Source organism: Manacus vitellinus, unplaced genomic scaffold (genome assembly GCF_001715985.3).
Source record: "Manacus vitellinus isolate BGI_N305 unplaced genomic scaffold, ASM171598v3 scaffold_16_pilon, whole genome shotgun sequence".
NCBI lineage: Eukaryota > Metazoa > Chordata > Aves > Passeriformes > Pipridae > Manacus > Manacus vitellinus.
Genome location: NW_021939189.1, coordinates 12,228,637 through 12,247,245, shown reverse-complemented (window position 1 = coordinate 12,247,245; position 18,609 = coordinate 12,228,637). Strand labels below are relative to the sequence as shown.

General features: G+C 42.7%; 1 protein-coding gene across 1 annotated transcript; it reads left to right on the top strand.

Annotated features, from left to right (window-relative positions):
- The first annotated feature begins 285 nt into the window (after positions 1–285).
- On the top strand, positions 286–12,837 carry LYSMD2 (LysM domain containing 2). Its single transcript, XM_018069756.2, is given in 5 exon segments — positions 286–303; positions 305–435; positions 437–476; positions 5,568–5,905; positions 12,042–12,837. Coding segments are annotated over 5 exon segments (579 nt in total). The 3' UTR covers positions 12,094–12,837.
- Positions 12,838–18,609: the final 5,772 nt, after the last annotated feature.

Here is an 18,609-nt window from a genome sequence, read left to right as displayed (position 1 = left end):
GAGTGACGCAGACTGCCCAGCCCAGGCCAGCCCAGCCCAGCCCAGCCCCTCGCCCTCGCTGCCCTCGCCCCCTCCTCCCCTCGCCGGCCCGGCCCGGCCCGCCCGCCGCTGGGCGGGCGCTGCCCGCGCATGCGGCCTCTCCCCGCCGGCGGGCCGCGCCCGGGGCCTCCCCGGGCCCGAGCCGGGGCCGTGTCCTGCGGTCCGCCGGGCCGGGCGGGGCGATGCCCGGGGTGATGCCCGGGGTGGCGGGGCCGCGGGACCCCGGCGCTGAGGCGGGGTGGGAGCATGGCCGAGGCGCTGCGAGCCAGAGCCGCCGGGGCGGGCGCCATCCGGAGGCCGACTGTCGCAGCGGCTCGCCCGCCACCAAGCCCGCTCGTAGGCACACGCCAGCGTGGCGCCCCGCGGCAGAAGCGATACGTGACACCGGCTGAGCGCCGGACACGCTGCAGGGCATCGCCCTCAAGTACGGCGTCACGGTAAGGGAGGGAGCGCCGCTGGCGCCGACACAGGGGCGGAGGGGCCCGGAGCGGCGCTTGGAGCCATGGAATGGTTTGGGTTGGAAGGGAGCATGAAGATCAGCCAGTTCCAACCCTCCTGCCGTGGGCAGGGGTGCCTTCCACTAGGCCAGGTTGCTCAGAGCCCCAGCCAGCCAGGCCTTGAGCGCTTGCAGGGATGGGGAGTGCAGAGCATCCCTGGGCAGCCCGGCTCCGCAGCGGTGGTGGGGCCCCGAGCCGGGAGAGGACAGCAACTTGTGCCTTAGAGCATTTCCCACTCACAGCGGGCAGGAAATGGTGTTCTCCCCGTGGTACGGCGCTGGCTTTAGTTTCGGTATTTGAAATGATGACATCTGAGTTCATGGCCTGCTCGGAGGGGTCAGCACCCGGCGAAGGGCTGAAGTTCGCACTGCCCGGCCAGGACACGGCTCCAAACTGACAAGCACCGGGATCCCGGGATGGGACAGAGGTCCCTGGGAAAGGAGACACACTTGCTTCCACCAGGAAACCTATACCCACTCAACTATTCATTACTACACTCACTTCAGATTAAAAAAGAAATTAAATTTATCTTGAAGAGAATCATTATTTTGAGCTTGACGCATAGGCTGTGACAAGGGGAAAGAATTTCTCCTGGTAGCTTCGGGGCTAAACATTCCTCCCTTGTGATCTGCCTCCCAGCCCAGAGGTGAGGCACAAGTGCCACTGGTTTGAAAGTGTTGCTTTTCTGCTTACTTTCTATGGAGAAAGAAAGTTTTTTTCTGTGAAAAATACTGAAAGGCTTATGGCAGCTGAGGACATGCAGAGTCCAGTAGGGTCTACCAGCACTACCATTCCTGACAGAGCAGAGCTCACCTACCCTGCCTTCATCTCTGCTTTTTTGGGGCCCATATACTGATAGGCATCTTCAGTAGTCCCAATATGCAGAATTGCTTGGGGCCAAGCAGCTGATGAGCATGGCACTGGTACACAGTCAGTGTTACACTCACATCAGCTGCAAACAGCACCTTCCAGTTGGCTCTTTCTAGAACAGATACAATACAGTCCCAAACTAATAGGCTCTGACTGGAACGGTTTCTTTTCCTTCTCTTGGTCTGCAAGATCTACTAAAACCTTCCATCACCTTAATAGCACTCAGCCTTTGTTGTGGAATGGGTTAAAAGTCTATTTCTCTTCCCTTTTGAAAGATTACGCCACTTTTGACCGATTCTTTTTGGCAACAGGGCTAATGACACTTTGGATTTACACTGGTCCACATTAAAATGAAGTTTTGCTCACTAAGAAGGCAAAGCAGCACATTGGATGTTTGATTTCTTTTTTGGTTTTGGCAGCACTTTCCATTATGGATAAAGTCTCTGGCCTAAATGATTTAGCCATGTTATCCCTCATTCAGAAGTGAAAAATATAAACAGATTACTAAAAGAGTAGTTTTCCAGAAAAAAAGTCATTTCTAAACAATTTAAAACCCCCTTTCAGCTAAAGTGAAGTTGTGGATCAAACCTGTACAAATAACTTTTAAGTTATGAACCATAAACTTTGTTTATAGTATGGGTTTAATAAGCTTTTGCTGTGTTGATGATGCATTTAAAGTATAAATGTTGGGGGTTTTTCCCCAACATGTCATTGGTTACTCAATTTAGTGTTGGTAAGTATTGTGCTTAAGAAACCAGAGCTGCATCATTATAGACTTCAGTTGAGAAAGGTTAATCTGACATGAAATGTCCCTAAGAGGAGTGCCAAGTTTGGTGAAATTAGCCATTGTGTTTCTGTTTTCATGGGTTTCAACCCAGGGTAGGAATGTATGCAAACGTGTTTGCTTTTAGCAAAATGAAGAACATCGTGGTTGCACACAATGACAAGGACTCACTTCCCCTAAAGAGTCATTCCATTTGCTTCCTGCATCATGTATCCTTGGCTAGGAGTGGGAGTTGCTGTAATGAAAACATCAGAATTATCTTTGGCTGCCCTTGCCTCCAGTATCACTGTTTTTAGAAGTTTCCCCTGTGGTTTTCCTCTCTGGGAGTTACTTTGTAGCAAGAGACATCCTGTCCAATGCCTGCTTTGGCATGACTTGGCAGAGACAGTGCAGGACAGATGAAAATGTCATGTTGAGGGAGAGAGATCAGTGTGCTTTGTTTGGCCTCATGCTCTACTCTTCACCCCATCCCCCAGATACTGGCTATTAATCTTTACAACTTGCCTTCATTATATCTTCCTTCTGGGTAAATTAACACTGGGAATTCATGTTTGGTATCATATTTATGGTTCAGTGCAAGTGCTGCATCTCTTTTGAGGGGAGAAGAAAGAGGACTATGTTTCACTGTCAGTAGAAGCAGTTTTAATTACTTAGTTCAGCACCAGTTTATGCATTAGTGCAGGTTCAGTTAAAGTATTAAGCACGTGCTACAGCTTTTGCTCTTTCACTGTGATAGATCTGTAGCTAACAGACTCAAGTTTAGTCTTCCTAGCACTAAAAAAAGAAAGCTCTTGTTAAATTCTGTTCTCCATAGGCCTATGAGTGTCATACTGACTTTAGGAGTTATATATTGCACATATGAATTAACCTGCTCAAGGCTGAGGGATGTTCTTTTTAGAACCAAGTACTTTCCATTTCACTGGTACTCAGTTCAGAGGTACACAGTCTTCCAAATGCCGTGAGGTGGTACTTTAGTAAGAAGTAACCAGAGGTAGAATTACAGTGAAGTAGGAGAGAGAATAGCAGTACAGTGCATTATTTATCAGCTATTGAAGCATCACCTTCCAACTCCCCTGCAGTAAAGATCTCAGTTTTCAGCTTCTGTATTGTATTAGAGAATAGCTCCAGCTAGTATTTTAAACATTTTTGACACCCATCCAGATAGACAGCTTTTAGAAATTTTAACAGTTGACATTCACACTAGGGCCATTATAAGGTCTCATGACTAAATCGGGTGAAACTTCCTTTTTGCCCTTCAGATGGTGCTCAGCTTGGGAGAGAACTTTTACCCTCTACTGTATGAGCCTAACTAAAAACAGCTTCCAAGCTTCAAGAGCTGGTAGAGAGCTTCTCTTACTTGTAGTAACTTAGTGTGAGTCACCAGATGTTAGCTATTCAGTTTTTGAAAGGGATTATTAAATCTAAGCATTTCATCATTTTAGCCATCTGCATCAACAGGTTGGGGTTATCTTTAACCAGAGAATACATTTTTTTTTTTTTTAATATTTAACAGGTAGAAGTTGCTTCCTCCTGAGCTTTACTGCACTGTTTTCACTACCTTCCCATACACCTGCCCTTTCTAGAGAGAATCCTGTTTACTTTTAGGGAGAAAGATTTTGTTAGGTTTCCAGGACCCAAGCAAATGCATCCATGCAGGACACCACTTCTATAACAGCACTGCAGCAGATATTTTAGTGCACAGTACAGGTCTACACTGCATAGAGTAGCTGACTTGAGTTCTGGAAGTGGCCACACAATCTCACATCTGCACAGACATGCAGAGTGCAGTAGGTTCCCTTGGATCCCAAAAGGTTTCCCTGCTGGTATGTTCAGTGTGAGAAATGCACAGGCATGTTTAAACCAGTTATCTGGTAGCAATGGTCTTTTGCAGTTGGGAAGGACTCCAAGTAGTGCCAAAGTTTAAGAGAGTTTAAGACTGACAAGGATAAGATGATGGAGCAATTTTCTCATCATCTGAGCACTGAACTCTAGATACTCAGACTTTGAAGCAGCAAGTGGCTAGTACTTGGAGCACTCAGCTCTGAGTGATTATGCTAGCAGCAAGACTCCTATTATGACAAGACTTAGTCTTTATTCTTATTCACTTTAGCTCCATGTAGTTCAATAAAAATAATTAACAGTTCTAATGAAAGCACAAGGTTTTTTTCTGTTCTCTTTATACTTATTTTCAAGCAAGTTTTATTTAGAGGGCATTTATCATCTGTAGTGATTGGGGATTTTCTGCTTATTACAGTCACAAGGGGACCAGAATGGTAATTTTTTTTTCCACTTAGAACTTTCACTAATGAAATCATGAATTCAGGTTATAACTGAAGCATAAAGTCACATAATCATGGATACAGAATTCTGCGCTTTTTAAAAGCTTACAGTTGAGAAACAGGAAGTTAGTTTGTTGACTTAGAAGAGAAATTTTGATGAGTTAGAACTTAAACATTTTTAGTAGGGACACAGTATAAACATTTACTGGGAGCTTTCCTTCGCCTGTAAAGCAATGGAATTCATAATAGCTTCTCAGATTAACTATGGAACAAGGGAGTTTTATGCATTAGCATCCTAAGAAAGAAGATTGCTTCTGTCACAACCTACTCATTAGTACAGGCAATCTTGGGTAAAAGTAGCATAAAAAGTATGTAGCAGGCATGTGGTGGCTGTTACCAGGCACGTTATCACACACATGAGGTTGCTGTTGAAGGTGCTGCAGATTCAGTTCACTGAACAAATGCAGCCACTGGTCTGTGCAGCTGCATGACAGTGTACAAGAGTCCCCCATTCTTTTCACTACCTGACTCCTCACTGAAAATCAGGACTTCATCTGAAGTCTGAATGTGTTACATCAGCTGGGGGGATGAGGCATATACTGCTCTTCCAGGACTTGTGTTGCTCACTGTTCATAACTAACATGTCCTAGAATCCTCAAGGTAACTTCACTACCCCTTATTTGGACTCTGCATGCTTTTACCAGAGGGTTCACCTGCAGCAGCTGCTAGCAGTTCTGAGCCTTACTGTAATATAAATCCAAATCAGCAGCACTTTTGCAACAGAAGTTTTATTCTTTGGCAGGTTGTTCATGTGAGCCTGTCTAGAGACTGGAAGACTGTTCAAGAAAAGCATCTTCAGGTAGTGCAAGACTTTAGAAAAAGCAGTGTTTTGGAGTCAAGTCTACATGAAAGAAGCTAGGATGTTAGCAAGGCTAAAACAGACCATGCACTCTGACATCACTTTGAATGCAAACAGACTCTTTCCTGAAGTCATTGCTGCTGCAAAGAAAGTATGGATTTATTATAACTAAAGGGTATTGTACTACTTCAGAAAGTTAGCCAAAACCTAATAACTTACATTTTTCCTATCTTTTTCAGATGGAACAAATAAAGAGGGCAAATAAACTGTTCACTAATGACTGTATATTTCTGAGGAAAACCCTGAATATTCCTGTTGTATCAGAGAAACCATTACTGTTCAATGGACTTAGTTCACTGGAGTCTCCTGAGAATGAAACTGTTGACAGCTCCCCTTCTTGTGATGAAGGACTAGTAACAGTTCAGGAAGAAAGTAGTTCTTCTCCCAGTCCTCAAGAGCCTGACAGTCAGCCCACTGCACCAGAAGAATTATCTGCCAAAGATTTCCTACAGAGATTGGACTTGCAGATTAAGTTATCCAAACAAGCAGCCAGAAAACTAAAAGATGACAATGTCAGGTAAATGCCTCTTTTGGTATTAAGCATGTTAATCTCACCCTGAAGGCATTTTAGTCTGGGCTGGACCCTCTTTGTGGGGCCTCTCAGACAGCATCTGCAGCTTTAGTTTGTCAACAAGTCTCTGCTATTATCACGCACCAGATACATTGAAAGCACAGCATTAGCAGGTGCCTTGTCATGGCAGTTAGAAAGGCTGCCTCACAATACATGGTTAGAGAATAGCAATAATATTTCATAAAAGCTGGAAGGGCAGTCTTCTCCAAGATGCCTTGCTGTCTAAGAGGGCAACTACTTAAACAAAGCCATAGTTTTCAGTAGGCCTACGTGGAAGCTGAATGTGTACAGCAAGGCATGATTTCATTTTTCTTCTGTCCCAAATTGCCTCATTATTGTGTAAATATGCTCCATAATGCAGTTGCAGTTAAGCTATCCTATCACCTTTCCCTGTGCAGTCTCTCCCTTTGTGGATCCACCTGTGCAGATGTCATCTTTTCTTCAGTATTTCTTCTACAGCCAGGAGCTCCCCCACATTCACTCATAGAAAAAGCAGTATTTTCTGTCCTGTCTGCCACAGTGGTTATCCCCTCACATATGTAGGTATCCCATGGAGAGCATAGAAAGACTAAGAGCAAGAGTGGACTTCAGTAGTGTTTGTTCTCCATGTCCCTGGGACAAGCTTCCTCAGCCTGGTCACAAGCAACCTCTTGGGCTGGCTCCCTACCTGTTTATTCTCTTCAGAAATCACCTCAGTGGGGGATGCTGAGGTGGCCTTTGCCATGACAATAAAAGGTGTGACTGCAGAGCACTGATATTACAAGCAACATACTTTTCACACTAAGCAGAAAGTAACCTTTCAGGAAAAATTGCTGTTGGAGGTCAGAACCTTCTCTGTTTAAACTCATCCACTTCCATTGTTACATATGAAGCCACGTAGAGCATCTGTCAAAATGTGCTGCTGCTGACTTTCAGATCATTAGATGTATGTACCTAACACGGACTAGAGGTGTTGACCCAGCAGTTAAACTGTGTGACAGGAAACCACAGTCCCTGCCACAGAAAGGCAATTACTTTAACATCCCTTCAACAAAATAACATGCTGATTTACAGAAGGAAATTCTCTCAGACCTTGCTGCCCTGTGAGCAGAGCCAATACAGTGAAAGCAACATCACACAAGTAGTGCACTGCTGCTACTAATATCCATTTCCTGTATTGCTTAAGTTACAACTTGGGAAATGGGGGCCTGGTACCACATTTCCTCCTAAGAAATAATGTTTACAGGAGAATGAGTTACTTTTCTACCTCCTGTTCAGATTTAGCAGAGAATTTTGTTAGTTATGCACAGAGCACAATTTTTGTTGGTCAGGATGCTACAGGACACATGAGATACAGAGCTGCAGGCTCTCTGCTGAGCAGGATGTTACCCAAAGCTTCTGAAGAGAAATAGCTTCCTGTGCATCTGACGAAGTCTTCACAATGTTCCCTTCTACCCCACCACATCCAGCTTTCAGTCATGGCCCACAAAAGCCATCCCTGCCTTTTCTCTCCAACACAGCTAGAAAGGACAGGCCCCTTTACAGTCAGACAGGAAGGGGCAGAGGACCAAAGTGAATGTTTATTCCTTGCAGGCAGCAGGAGTAGAGAGAGACCATTGCCAAAAGCCTTGGAGATACTTTTCAGCTATGTACCATCAGTGATGTTTCTGGACCCAGACTGGAAGGTGGCAACATTCCTTACTGTGTCCCAGCCACGTCCCAGGAGGCACCTGTTCTCCTTCCTGCCCAGACCTTTCTTGTCCCTTGCTTGGAGCAGGAAGCCTTTGAAAAATGGAGAGCCAAGATAGTAAAGCAGCCTCATGAATATGCAAGTTTTCTATTAGAGTGAAAGCCATTTATGAAGTTAAAGTGCTGTTTCCAGCTGCTCTGGCCTTCTGTATTAGGGTTGCCTTGTCAAAGCCTGCTTAGAATGTGACGCGTGCCAACCCTGCCGTGTTTCAGTGCCTGTTTGAGAGTAACAAAGGAGCACCTGAAGTTAATCTGCTGCCACCAAAAGTGATATGAAACTAAGACAACTGCAAGCAGAAGCAGACTATCGGTTTGAGAACTTAAAGAGCCATAACTTCTCACCCTACAGTGAGCCTGATCTGACTGATTGTGAGAACCACAACGTCTGTTTAATTGCTCTTTACTTTGATCGCCCTTAAGTTGCCAAGAATGCATGTGCATACATGCACTGACTCAGATTAAACCACACAAGGCTGTTTTATATAGTCAGAAACTGCCTTGTGCTACAAAAGCAGCTTAAGGTAAATTACATTCTTTAATCACAACTCTTGAAGTCACTCCTTTGAGTGCTTTCAAAGGAATAAAGTATATTAACCTCTGAAGTCAGCTACTTTCCAGCTAAAACCTCTTGCTTTTAGGTAGAAATGCTGAGGAGCACATAGTTGCAGATTTAGACTAGATACTAAACTATAATAGCTGTGCAAGTAGATAAGCATTAAAGGTGTGATCCACTGAGTTTGTGCCAGCTGCCGTTCACTGTTACAGTTTATGTAAGCACATGGATAGATCTACATGCAATACGACTTTTACTAGAGTTTCATTGAGTAAGAAATCATTAGCTAATGAATCACTAATCATGCATATTTACCCAGGATGCAGTTCAAGCAATAAAACCTTTTTGCTTTGAGCAGTGTTTTTATAATAGGCCAAAAGAAAGGTGAAAGGATTAATATAGTTGTTTGTAGCATATGTTGCTAACTCTCGTATTTGCATATTAGAGAAGAATACTCAGTTTTATCCACATGTGAAATAAAAGCAACATAATAGAAGATATGATGGTGCTTCATCTTCACAACAGCCCCAAATGCTGTTATGCTTGCTTCAGGATGTCAAAACCGAAAATAAGTTTAGTTATGCTTTTTGTCTCAGGTAGTTGAACACCAGGTGTCTAATGCAAGTCCTTAAGATTTAGGGTGGTACTGTGGTAGACCAGAACACTGAGGCCATGTACTATGCTTGTGGGACAGGTCACATCTTTCTGCATTTGCCTTTTAGTGGCTCATTTTGAAAACCTTGTAACTGAGTAGAGCCACTCTAATCACTGTTGGTTATATGAGCTGATATAAGTGGTGTCAGCACAGGAAGACAACCATATACTGTCACCTGCTCAGTTGCCTTGACCTGAGTGGAGGAAAGAGTAGGGTGTTGAAGCCTATTAACTAGCAGCTCAGATTGCTGCCTTGTCTAATTGTGCGTTCTAGAAGCATCCAAGCATTTGAGTTTATTTGTTCACACTCAGGTGTGCTTGCCCTTACAGAAGTGGTTGATTGTGCCTGATCCATACCACAGCTTGGAGGAGACTTCTTTCAGCTCCTGTATCCTACTGGGCAAAGTGGAGACAGCAAATGGGAGGAGACAGCACTGCAGTGTTTTAATGCTGTGCTGTTCCTTTTCCATTCCCTGAAGGAGAATGTTAAAGTGACTTACCACTCTGCTATTTTAGGCATCTTAAAAGTGAAGAAAATTGTTTGGTCGTTAAGCAGATACACCCTGCCATGTTGGTGCCTGTGGGCCACATAAGATTTTATTTTATATAAAGCTCAGCTTGTTTTTAAGCCATCAGAACAGACTTGTACTTGCTATGCATGGTTCTAAGATCTACATTAGTAATATTCCCTGGCCACTACTGTGGTTTGGAGTAGTGTTGCAGACCTCCCAAGCTAGTCCTGCAGCCTGAGACAGAAAGGCAGAAGGTGTTCTTGCCCACCCTTGCTGGCAGCTGCAGCAGCAGTTCCAAGCCATGGTCCGAAATGTATTTTGCACCTTACAGCCAGTCACTGCTTTGCCTCAGTTCAAGCATAACAACCTACTATAGAGTTTTTATGTCCCTGCCATGCACAGAAGCCCCTCAAAACTAGCTGTAACCCCAGTGCTTTGTGCCCTCTGCTGACATCTAAGAGCCCATAATCCACACTGCACAAGGGAAGTGGGGACAAAGAGCCTAGACAATGCTTTTGTTACTTGGATGTCTGAAGAGCTGCTAATACAACATCAGTATTTCAGTTCTTCAGTTTATATTCACCCATAATCAACTGCAGCTCATTTCAGTCCAGTGTTTGGCTGTTGCCATGTCATTATGTATGTTATTCCTGTATTAAGGCTTTCAAGAAGAATGATTGAAAGGCTGATTCTGTTAGCCTTTGATTGGAAGGAAGGTCATTTGCTGTAACACTGCCACATTTTATTCTCCTGAAAGGAGAAATATAACAAAGCTAAGCAGTACAAAGTAATTTCCAGTGTGGAGCATAGAAAATAAGTTCTCCCCCTCTGGACAGTCTGAGCTCTGAAAATGTAGTGGTTCTCCTTCATCCTCACACAAACTAACAGGAGACTGCTACTTGTAACTAAGTTCCAGGCATATGTGGCTAGAAACACAGTGCCCCAGAAGAGCATATATCAGAGCTTCAGAATACACTTTTTGAAATATTTAGCTTCAGCCAAGTAGTTATGGTTGAATTTTAGAGTCCTGCAGTCCAGTCTTACAAGTCTGGAATGTGGATAGGTTTCAGTTCTGAAAAACATTTTAAGATGTGTTGTCTTGAGAGAACTTACAAGTCTGAAGTGTTTTTAGTGTTCAACTAAAACTAAACATGTTCAACTAAACATGAATTGTTTGCTTCCTTACTTTACTGTCATGCCAGGTGTCATGGAAAGTATCTGCAAATGATAGTATTCCCTGGCAGTTTTATATGCAGCATTGATTATGTAAGGAAGGATGTTACTTAAGTGTTGTACACATGTCATCTGTATCTTAAGATCATCCCTGATACTGGTTCTGGAGCATCTTTAATGTAAACAGATGTATTTGTAAGAATGGCTAAAAATCTGTTCACAGTACTACTGTAACCACACATCCCTGCAACAACTACCAGTTTCATCCAAAACACGGGTTTTTTGAGGTTTCTTTTTTTGAAAAGATTGCTTCAAGGCAAAAGAAATATTATGCCTTTGGCTTAAGATAATACTCTTGCTGGGAAAATGAGTGCAAATTACTCAGCTGCTTGGTTAGTTTGTAGAGTTCTTCTCTCTGATTCTGTTTTGGGGGGCTGTATGAAATTTCAGTTGTAGATAAATAATCATGTTTAAAAGTTATTAGGGAAAGCATGATTAGGGTTTTGATATTGAAATATTTAATTTTTACCTCATATCATTATTAGACTATTGGAATAACTGTACCTTTGTATGAAGGCAGATACAATATTAAAAGTAATCCCTAGAAGCTCACAGTGTAGCAAATGTAGAGTCTTTCTGTTCTCACCAAAACACTAAAATTGGCAGCAGCTTTTAGACTAGACTCTCAGGAACAAAATTTTGAAGCTACAGTAGTACAAAACAATGATCTTTGGAGAACGTGGCATGCTTGAGTTAGTACTGGATGCTGCACTGCAAAAGGTTTACATAACCACTTTTTTTTTAAGGCAGTCAAGTAAACAGCAGGCAGACTGATTTTTCCTGAGGATGCTTTAATAGCAACACTATTTACCATTGTCCAGTCATTGCATTAATAAAACCACTTTGGGAGAACTAGTTTTCCTAAGAAAATCCGAGTGATGATTCTCCATGGTGATTGATGCTCAGGAGCATCAATCAGGGAGCCCACTCAAGGAATGTCCTTGCAGCAGCAAGACACAGATCCAGCTACAGCTCCTGTTCTTGCTTCATTTGGTCCATCTGTACCCCTGCCATTCAAAAGGTTGAAACAAACCTCTAACTAAACTTATTTTGTAAAATAAGAAATTGAGAGCAACAGTACAGGAATTCCATTATGCCCTCCACTTTTTTATCCTTTACAGCATTTCTTATTGATTTGGCAATGTAGTGTCAAGAATAGTACTTTCTGATGTTGTTGAACTTACACAGCTTTACTTGTGTTCAGCATTCTGTTCTTTAAACACAGTAGGAACTCTGGAGGTGTGTAATTAACAGTATTATACTGCAGGTATTCCTGTTGGGCAAGGCTGGCTTTGCTTAGTTTGACCCATTAGGAAAACTGGTTACCTGCATTTTCATTACAGCTTTACTGTTGAGACATGGTATGTTCCTGACCTGATGATTATGACCATTTTCTTTTTAGAGAGGAGGAGGATGAGGAAGGTCCCTATGCAACTTCTTCATATCACCAGTAGAAGACAGATGTGATGGCCTGAAAACTTCCCATGAAATCAGTTCTTAAAGAACTAAACAGTCAATAATTCAAAACCCAAGTCTTTTGGACTCATCATCTTGATGTACTTAAAAGAAGTCACGAATGGGTAATTGCACTGAAATGATGACCTCTTCTGCCTTCCATAGGTTAATGTCCTTATGCTATATCAACAAAGGGTTTAAGCCTTCCAAAACTAGTAATGGCCTTTCTACCCCTTCAGTGCAAACTGTAGCATGGTAGCAACAATATATCCTTGAGGTCACCTTTATGCAGGATGTTGATCTTTAGTAAAGATTTTGTAAATAATTGTTAAAGTGAAATTTGTTTTAAGTATTTAAAAATATTAAAGTTTGCTTGTAAATGACAAACTATGAAAGTAATAGGAATTTACTTATTCTGCAAACATAGGCAAGTTTGCTGTGAAAGTTTTGTCTACTTCAGGGCTGCAGAACTTGCCTCTGAACTCTGTGTGTGTGTCTGTGTGTGGTTATGATGTATTCCTAGAAAGGGGGAATTCAACTTGCTTTGATGAGTTAAAGCCTTTATGGTTAAACAACTGTTTTCAAATTGGATTTCTGCTAATACAAGGGACGAGTTACAGCCAGAGATTTTTCTTTGTGAGATATGACATTGGAATATCAGATGTGTGTTCTTGTGTGCAGTTATATTTTGTGTGGGTTTAATTTAATAAAATACAAAACCACCGATGTGTCTGTTCATAATGCAGTGAGCTTGGTCCTAGCCTGTTTTGTGTGAAGAATGGTTTGTCTAGTTGTATGAACTATTAGATACTAATATCAGGGTAAATAGTGTCCTTTACCTTTACCATATAACTCACCCTCTTCAAGGAGACCTGTAAGAGCTATTTTCTCTAGTTGTGCAGTCAAGAAAAGTATTAGGATAAGAAAGATGAAAACTATTAAGAGCCACCCTGACAAGCCTGTTCTGAGAAGAAATGCCAGTGTTCAAGTCTGCAGGTAGACCTCACCTGAAGCTCAGGAAGGCAGAATAGGCAGAATGCAGCCTGCATTCACTCTTTGCCCCAAAGTTAGTGTATTAGCAACTTCTTATTAGGCATCCTAAATTTTTTCCTCAAGTATTCGATAAGCTTCACAAAACTCCCATCATTAAAGACTTGCTGGATCCCCACTGTGACAGATGCAGTTTCCTATTTTTCTGCTCATCAATATAATTTATCATTCCCTCAAAAGCAAAACCCTTTTGCAGTACGTTAAGAGAGAAGCAATATAGAAAGTTTCATTGATTTACTAAAACCAGAAGTAAAAATTCCAAGCTTGGCAGGAATTGGTATTTCCCTAGAGCTGGCAGGAGCTCAGACCTGGCAGGCTCATTCAACTCAACTCCAGCTCTGGTCCTAAAGAGGAGGTCTGCAGTGGCACACAAATTAACAAGAACAGAGAAAGCCCAGAGTGAATAAAAGGAAGCACTGATTTTTCTTGAAGAGACTGGTGAATTAGTTTTAAGTCTTGTATCTTTCTTAAATTGAAATTTTTATTTATTCCTCACAGGGTAGTAACTTCTATTGTCAGTTAATTTCAGGACATTATGAAGCCAGAATGAACTGCTTTTCCAGAGGGAACCCTAGCTTCAAGCCCAGTTATATTTTATAATCTTACAGAAAAATTTAATCCTTTTCTGCCAAGGGCCTGCTATTGTGATACCCCACCCATCCAGCACACACAGGACCAGGGTGCTTTGCTGAGCAGAAGCGCAGCTGTCCTGGCCCAGCGAGTGCTGCCCCTCCTGCCCAGCGCTGACCGAGCTCCTGGCAGTGACACTTCACTCTGACCCTCCCAGTGGGCTGCAGAGCCTTCAGGACAAACAGTCCCTCACACCACGTACACCATTTTCCCTGACTGAGAAAGCCATAGAGAAGGGAAGGAAGGGAGGAAGCAGCTCTGCCAGCCTGAACACACCAGAGCCCCTTGAGCACACCCCCGACCCCTCAGACACAGCAGCCACACGGCAGATTTCAGCCCAGCAGTGCCCTGATAACCCACAGCACCTCTGCTCCCTGGAAACCCCTCCACACCGGCACACAACATGGCATTCGGTGCAAAACCAGTAGAGACACCCAACCCACCTGTGCCACACACCATCCTCCTGCAGGGAGGGTTTCAGGGCTGTCACTGCCCAACACAAGGGACACTTGTAAAAGCCCTACCTTGCTGCCGCCCCAGCGCTGGTCTCCACTCCTCGCCTGCCCACAGATGTCCTTCATGTGCCCCAAGTGCTCAGGGCTGGGCAGAGAAGCCCCAGCTTTTACTTCCACTCCATCTTTGGCTCTTCTAGTCCTGTTTACCAGGCCCCACAGCAGCCACTCTCCTCTGCCCTGGGCCTGTCTGCTCTTTGTGGGCAGGGTAGGAGCTCTGATGATCCTTTGGTACAGCTGAGCCCTGATGAGCCCACAGGTGGCTGGGTCTCCTCACCTGAGGGCACTCCAGCTTTTCCTTGAGCACCGATTGCACAGATTGTGTCCTGGCAGCCCCTCACAGTGTGGGCAAAGAGTACAGGTTTTCCGGTAGATAGATGTGGTGTGTCATAATCCCTAGGGCAAATATGGAGACCGACTGCCCATTTTTTAAGTAGAGGTAAAATATTTTTAGGAATTGCTTTCCTTCACTGGCGACTCATCATGGCTGCCGGCGGCTGGGCCCGGGGAGAGCTGGGCAGGCAAGAGGAAACTGCCTGGAAATCGTCTGCAATACACTCAGAGCGATTCAACGTGGAGCTTTACTACTCTCAAAAAGAGTTAAGACTCTGGAATAACTCATGTTTTAATATCTTAATCCACATTTTCATGTTATTATTTAACAAAGTGACATATCTGTCTGTACTTTCTATGTATTTGTATTTGTTACCACGTATATTTTGCTTCCCACTCTGCTTTTATGCCTGGTACACTTGTAGCTTCATTCTTTGTTTCTGTATTTCTACCAATCCTGCAAGGTGTGGTTTATGGCTGGAACAGGGCAATTTCAGGCAAAAGTGAAGCACTTAGTGCAGATAAAATTCTATGTTTTGCAGCTGTTTTGTGGTGAGGAACCTGCATGTTTGAAGTTCTGTTTTTATATATTTCTTCAATCAAAGCTTGAAAAGTCAAAACTTGGGCACGCTTGGACTAGGATCTTTTCAAATGAAATATGTGGGACATACCTCATAAAAAGTTTACATTTGGGACTCCATTGTAACGTGGCTGGAGGCTACTAAACCCCTGTAAATCTACAGCCACCAGGTTCTGTAGTTGTACCCAGCATTCTCAGAAGGGCATCCCTGCGGTGTCCCACCCCTTCCTGCATTGAGATGAACTCCTGTTGCTCCATGGTGCAGGATAGCTTAAAAAAAGCTGGGCAGTGGATAGAAAAGATGCATTCTCCTTAGCACACAACAGCAACCTTGTACTGCTTGTTGTGGTTTAACCCCAGCTGGCAGCTTGGCCCCACGCAGGCACTCACTGACTCCCCTGCAGTGGATGGGGGAGACGAGTAGGAGGGTGAAAGTGAGAAAACTCACATGTTGAGATAAAGCCAGTTTAAGAGGTAATGCAAAAGCTGTGCACACAAGCAAAGGAAAACAAGGGATTCATTCACACTTCCCATGGGCAGGCAGGTGTTCAGCCATCCCCAGGAAAGCAGGGCCCCATCCCAAGTAACGGTTATTTGGGAAGACAAATATCATCACTCTCAATGTCCCGCCCCCTTCCTCCTTCTTCTCCAGCTTTATACACTGAGCATGGTGCCACATGGTCTGGGATATCCCTGGGGTCAGCTGTGGTCAGCTGTGTCAGCTGTGTCCCAGCTTCTTGTGCACCCCCAGCCTCCTTGCTGGTGGGGTGGGGTGAGGAGCACAAAAGGCCTTGGCTCAGTGTGAGCTCTGCTCAGCAGAAACTAAAACATCTCTGTGTTATCAACACATTTGTGTTTCCAGCACAAATCCAAAACATATATTGGCTACTATGGAGAAAATAAACTCTATCCCAGCCAAAACCAGCACACTAATGTAGCTTGTAGTAAAGTGTTTAATAAAGTACAGTATCAGAAACAATAGTCTATTAGAAAAGCTCAAAAGGTGAATACCATATATATTGTACTTGTTACATTTTCAGTGATAATTTAGGAGTGAAGGATTTCTGAAGGATCCAGCAGAGATATAAACAACACAGAAACCGATTTTTGTCAGTTTAGAACCAGAGACATGCAGGTGTTGAAGATACCTTTCTCATCAGGAAGAATGCAATAATGAGATTTACTAATTATGGACTAAACACATCAGCAGGGGATGTCCAGTCCTAATGTGCTCGAAGTGTTCCCAGAAAAACAAGGACTGATCTGTAGTGCAGGTTGAAACCTGCGTCACTTGGTTTGATTTTATTTAGCACAAGTCACAGCCCCTTAAAAACGCAGGGTGATTCATCAGCCTGGCTGGGTTTTCACTGTCTAGTTCTGAAAGGTGTGATGTACTGATAGATGTTCATCCAACGTACCAGCAATGAAACCAGTATGTGAAGCATTCAAATAACAAGTTTAGTGGGCTTGGGCAGGCTGGGAAGTGAATCTAATTTGAGGAACCATAGCTGGATTGCTGGTTTATCCATCAGAGGCTTCCCTGTTCTCAGCTACTTGTCAGGTTGGTCCAATTATCTAAGTGTGTACCCCAAGTGATGCACAGCAGCAGTGTAAGAACAGTCCAAGAACATGCATACTCTGAAATACAATCAGGTCATACCCATTGTTGGGACTTTTTTTTCTCTAAATTATGTCACTGATACTTTGTTGAAGTTATAGAATTTGCAAAACTGAGAGATTAACAAATATGGCACCACCCTTTTTGTGGACACATACTGTTCATAATCACAGGTCACTTGCTGATGACATCTTCCCATTAGTACCAGACTCATGAGAGACCAAAGTAAGAAACTAACTTACAATGAAAATTGAAAATATTATTATACTACTCATTATATTGACAGGAGAAGAAAATTTGGGGTCTTTTTTAAAGTAACCATTGGGGAAGAAAAGTTTGTCCTTTTTTGTTTTTTCACATGCAGATCCTTGATCACTGCTTTAAAGGTCTACAGTTAGTTAGTTACCATTCTCCTGATTTCTTTCAAAAATCCATATTTGTGAATCAGTCTGCTTTTCCTGTGTGATAGTCACATAGGAAAACAAGTCACAAGCTGTTGCAGAACACAATTGAGATCCACAGGGACAAGAAATTTGGATCTTTGGGAACATTAGCAAATAATAATAAACAAATTAGAGGGTTTGAATGAAAACAAATACACCGATTCGAAACAACAGGAATTCTTTTCCCTAATTATTTTCTCTAGAGTTCCTAAGGGACTATTTTTTAAAGAGGAAGCTTATATTGACTACGTTTTTGGATACAGTTTTTGCCTTAAAGAAATAAATCACCATTAGTGAGTGATACTGCAGTTCAGTGATTCATATCAGGATGTGTGTGAGCCGGCAGTGACGTACTCTGTCTGCCAGAAACCATTCACTGGCTTATGTGTCATCACATAAGTTTGCAAAGAGTTGTGCTGTTATACCTCACTACCATCACATTCACTTAATATTGGTTATCAGTTGATAATTTATCAATAATCAGTTGATCATTTATGTTTTTCAGAGATTCCAGGGTTTACTTCATTGCTCAAATCTCTTCCTCCCTAATCTCCAGCTATGCTAAGAAAATGAGAAGGGAAATGACCCAAGGAAGTGTTTTAACATTTAGAGGACTTTGTGCTGTGCAGGCAGTGCTGTTAGTCAGTATCTCCCTTCACTGCAGGCAGATTCCAACCTCTGCATCAGCTGACATTTTTTAACTGTATCAATCTCAGAGATATCATAAGGTGTTTTTTAAAAAATCAGAGAGGGATAACCTCAATTATCAATGAAGAATCTGTAAGTAAAGAGAACAGGGTTTTCCTGGAGTTCATCTACACAAATAACTGCTGCAGGTGATAAGTCTCAGGACTTACATCTTCTGGAACTCAGTTTAAAATCTCCCTTTCTAAAAACTTCCTTACCTTTGATCTTGTTTTATAAGTTCTTCATATATAAAATTATCCATTCACTTAAAGACAAAAGGCCCCATAAACCATTCTTCCAAAACTATGTAAGTTCAGGAAGAAGAATGAGGGTGACATTTTTGTTTTCCTTTTTCATTGGGAAGTACCAAATTCTTGGCTAATGACAACATCTATATAAGCAAAAAAAAAAAAAAAAAAGAAAATTTACAAGATGATACTGCTCAACACAGAGCAGAGGTCAGTAAAGAGACCACAGCCTTGATATTCAGAGACACTGAGATATGATAGATCCTTTAAGTCTTTCTGAAAAGCAAGGCCCATGTTCCTAAAAACATCTCTAGTTGCAAACTTCCCTTTCCATGCAAAATAACTTGAATTGCTTTCCTTTTTTTTTTCTTTAGAGAAAGTAACAGCTATTTACACTTGCTATCAGGATACTCA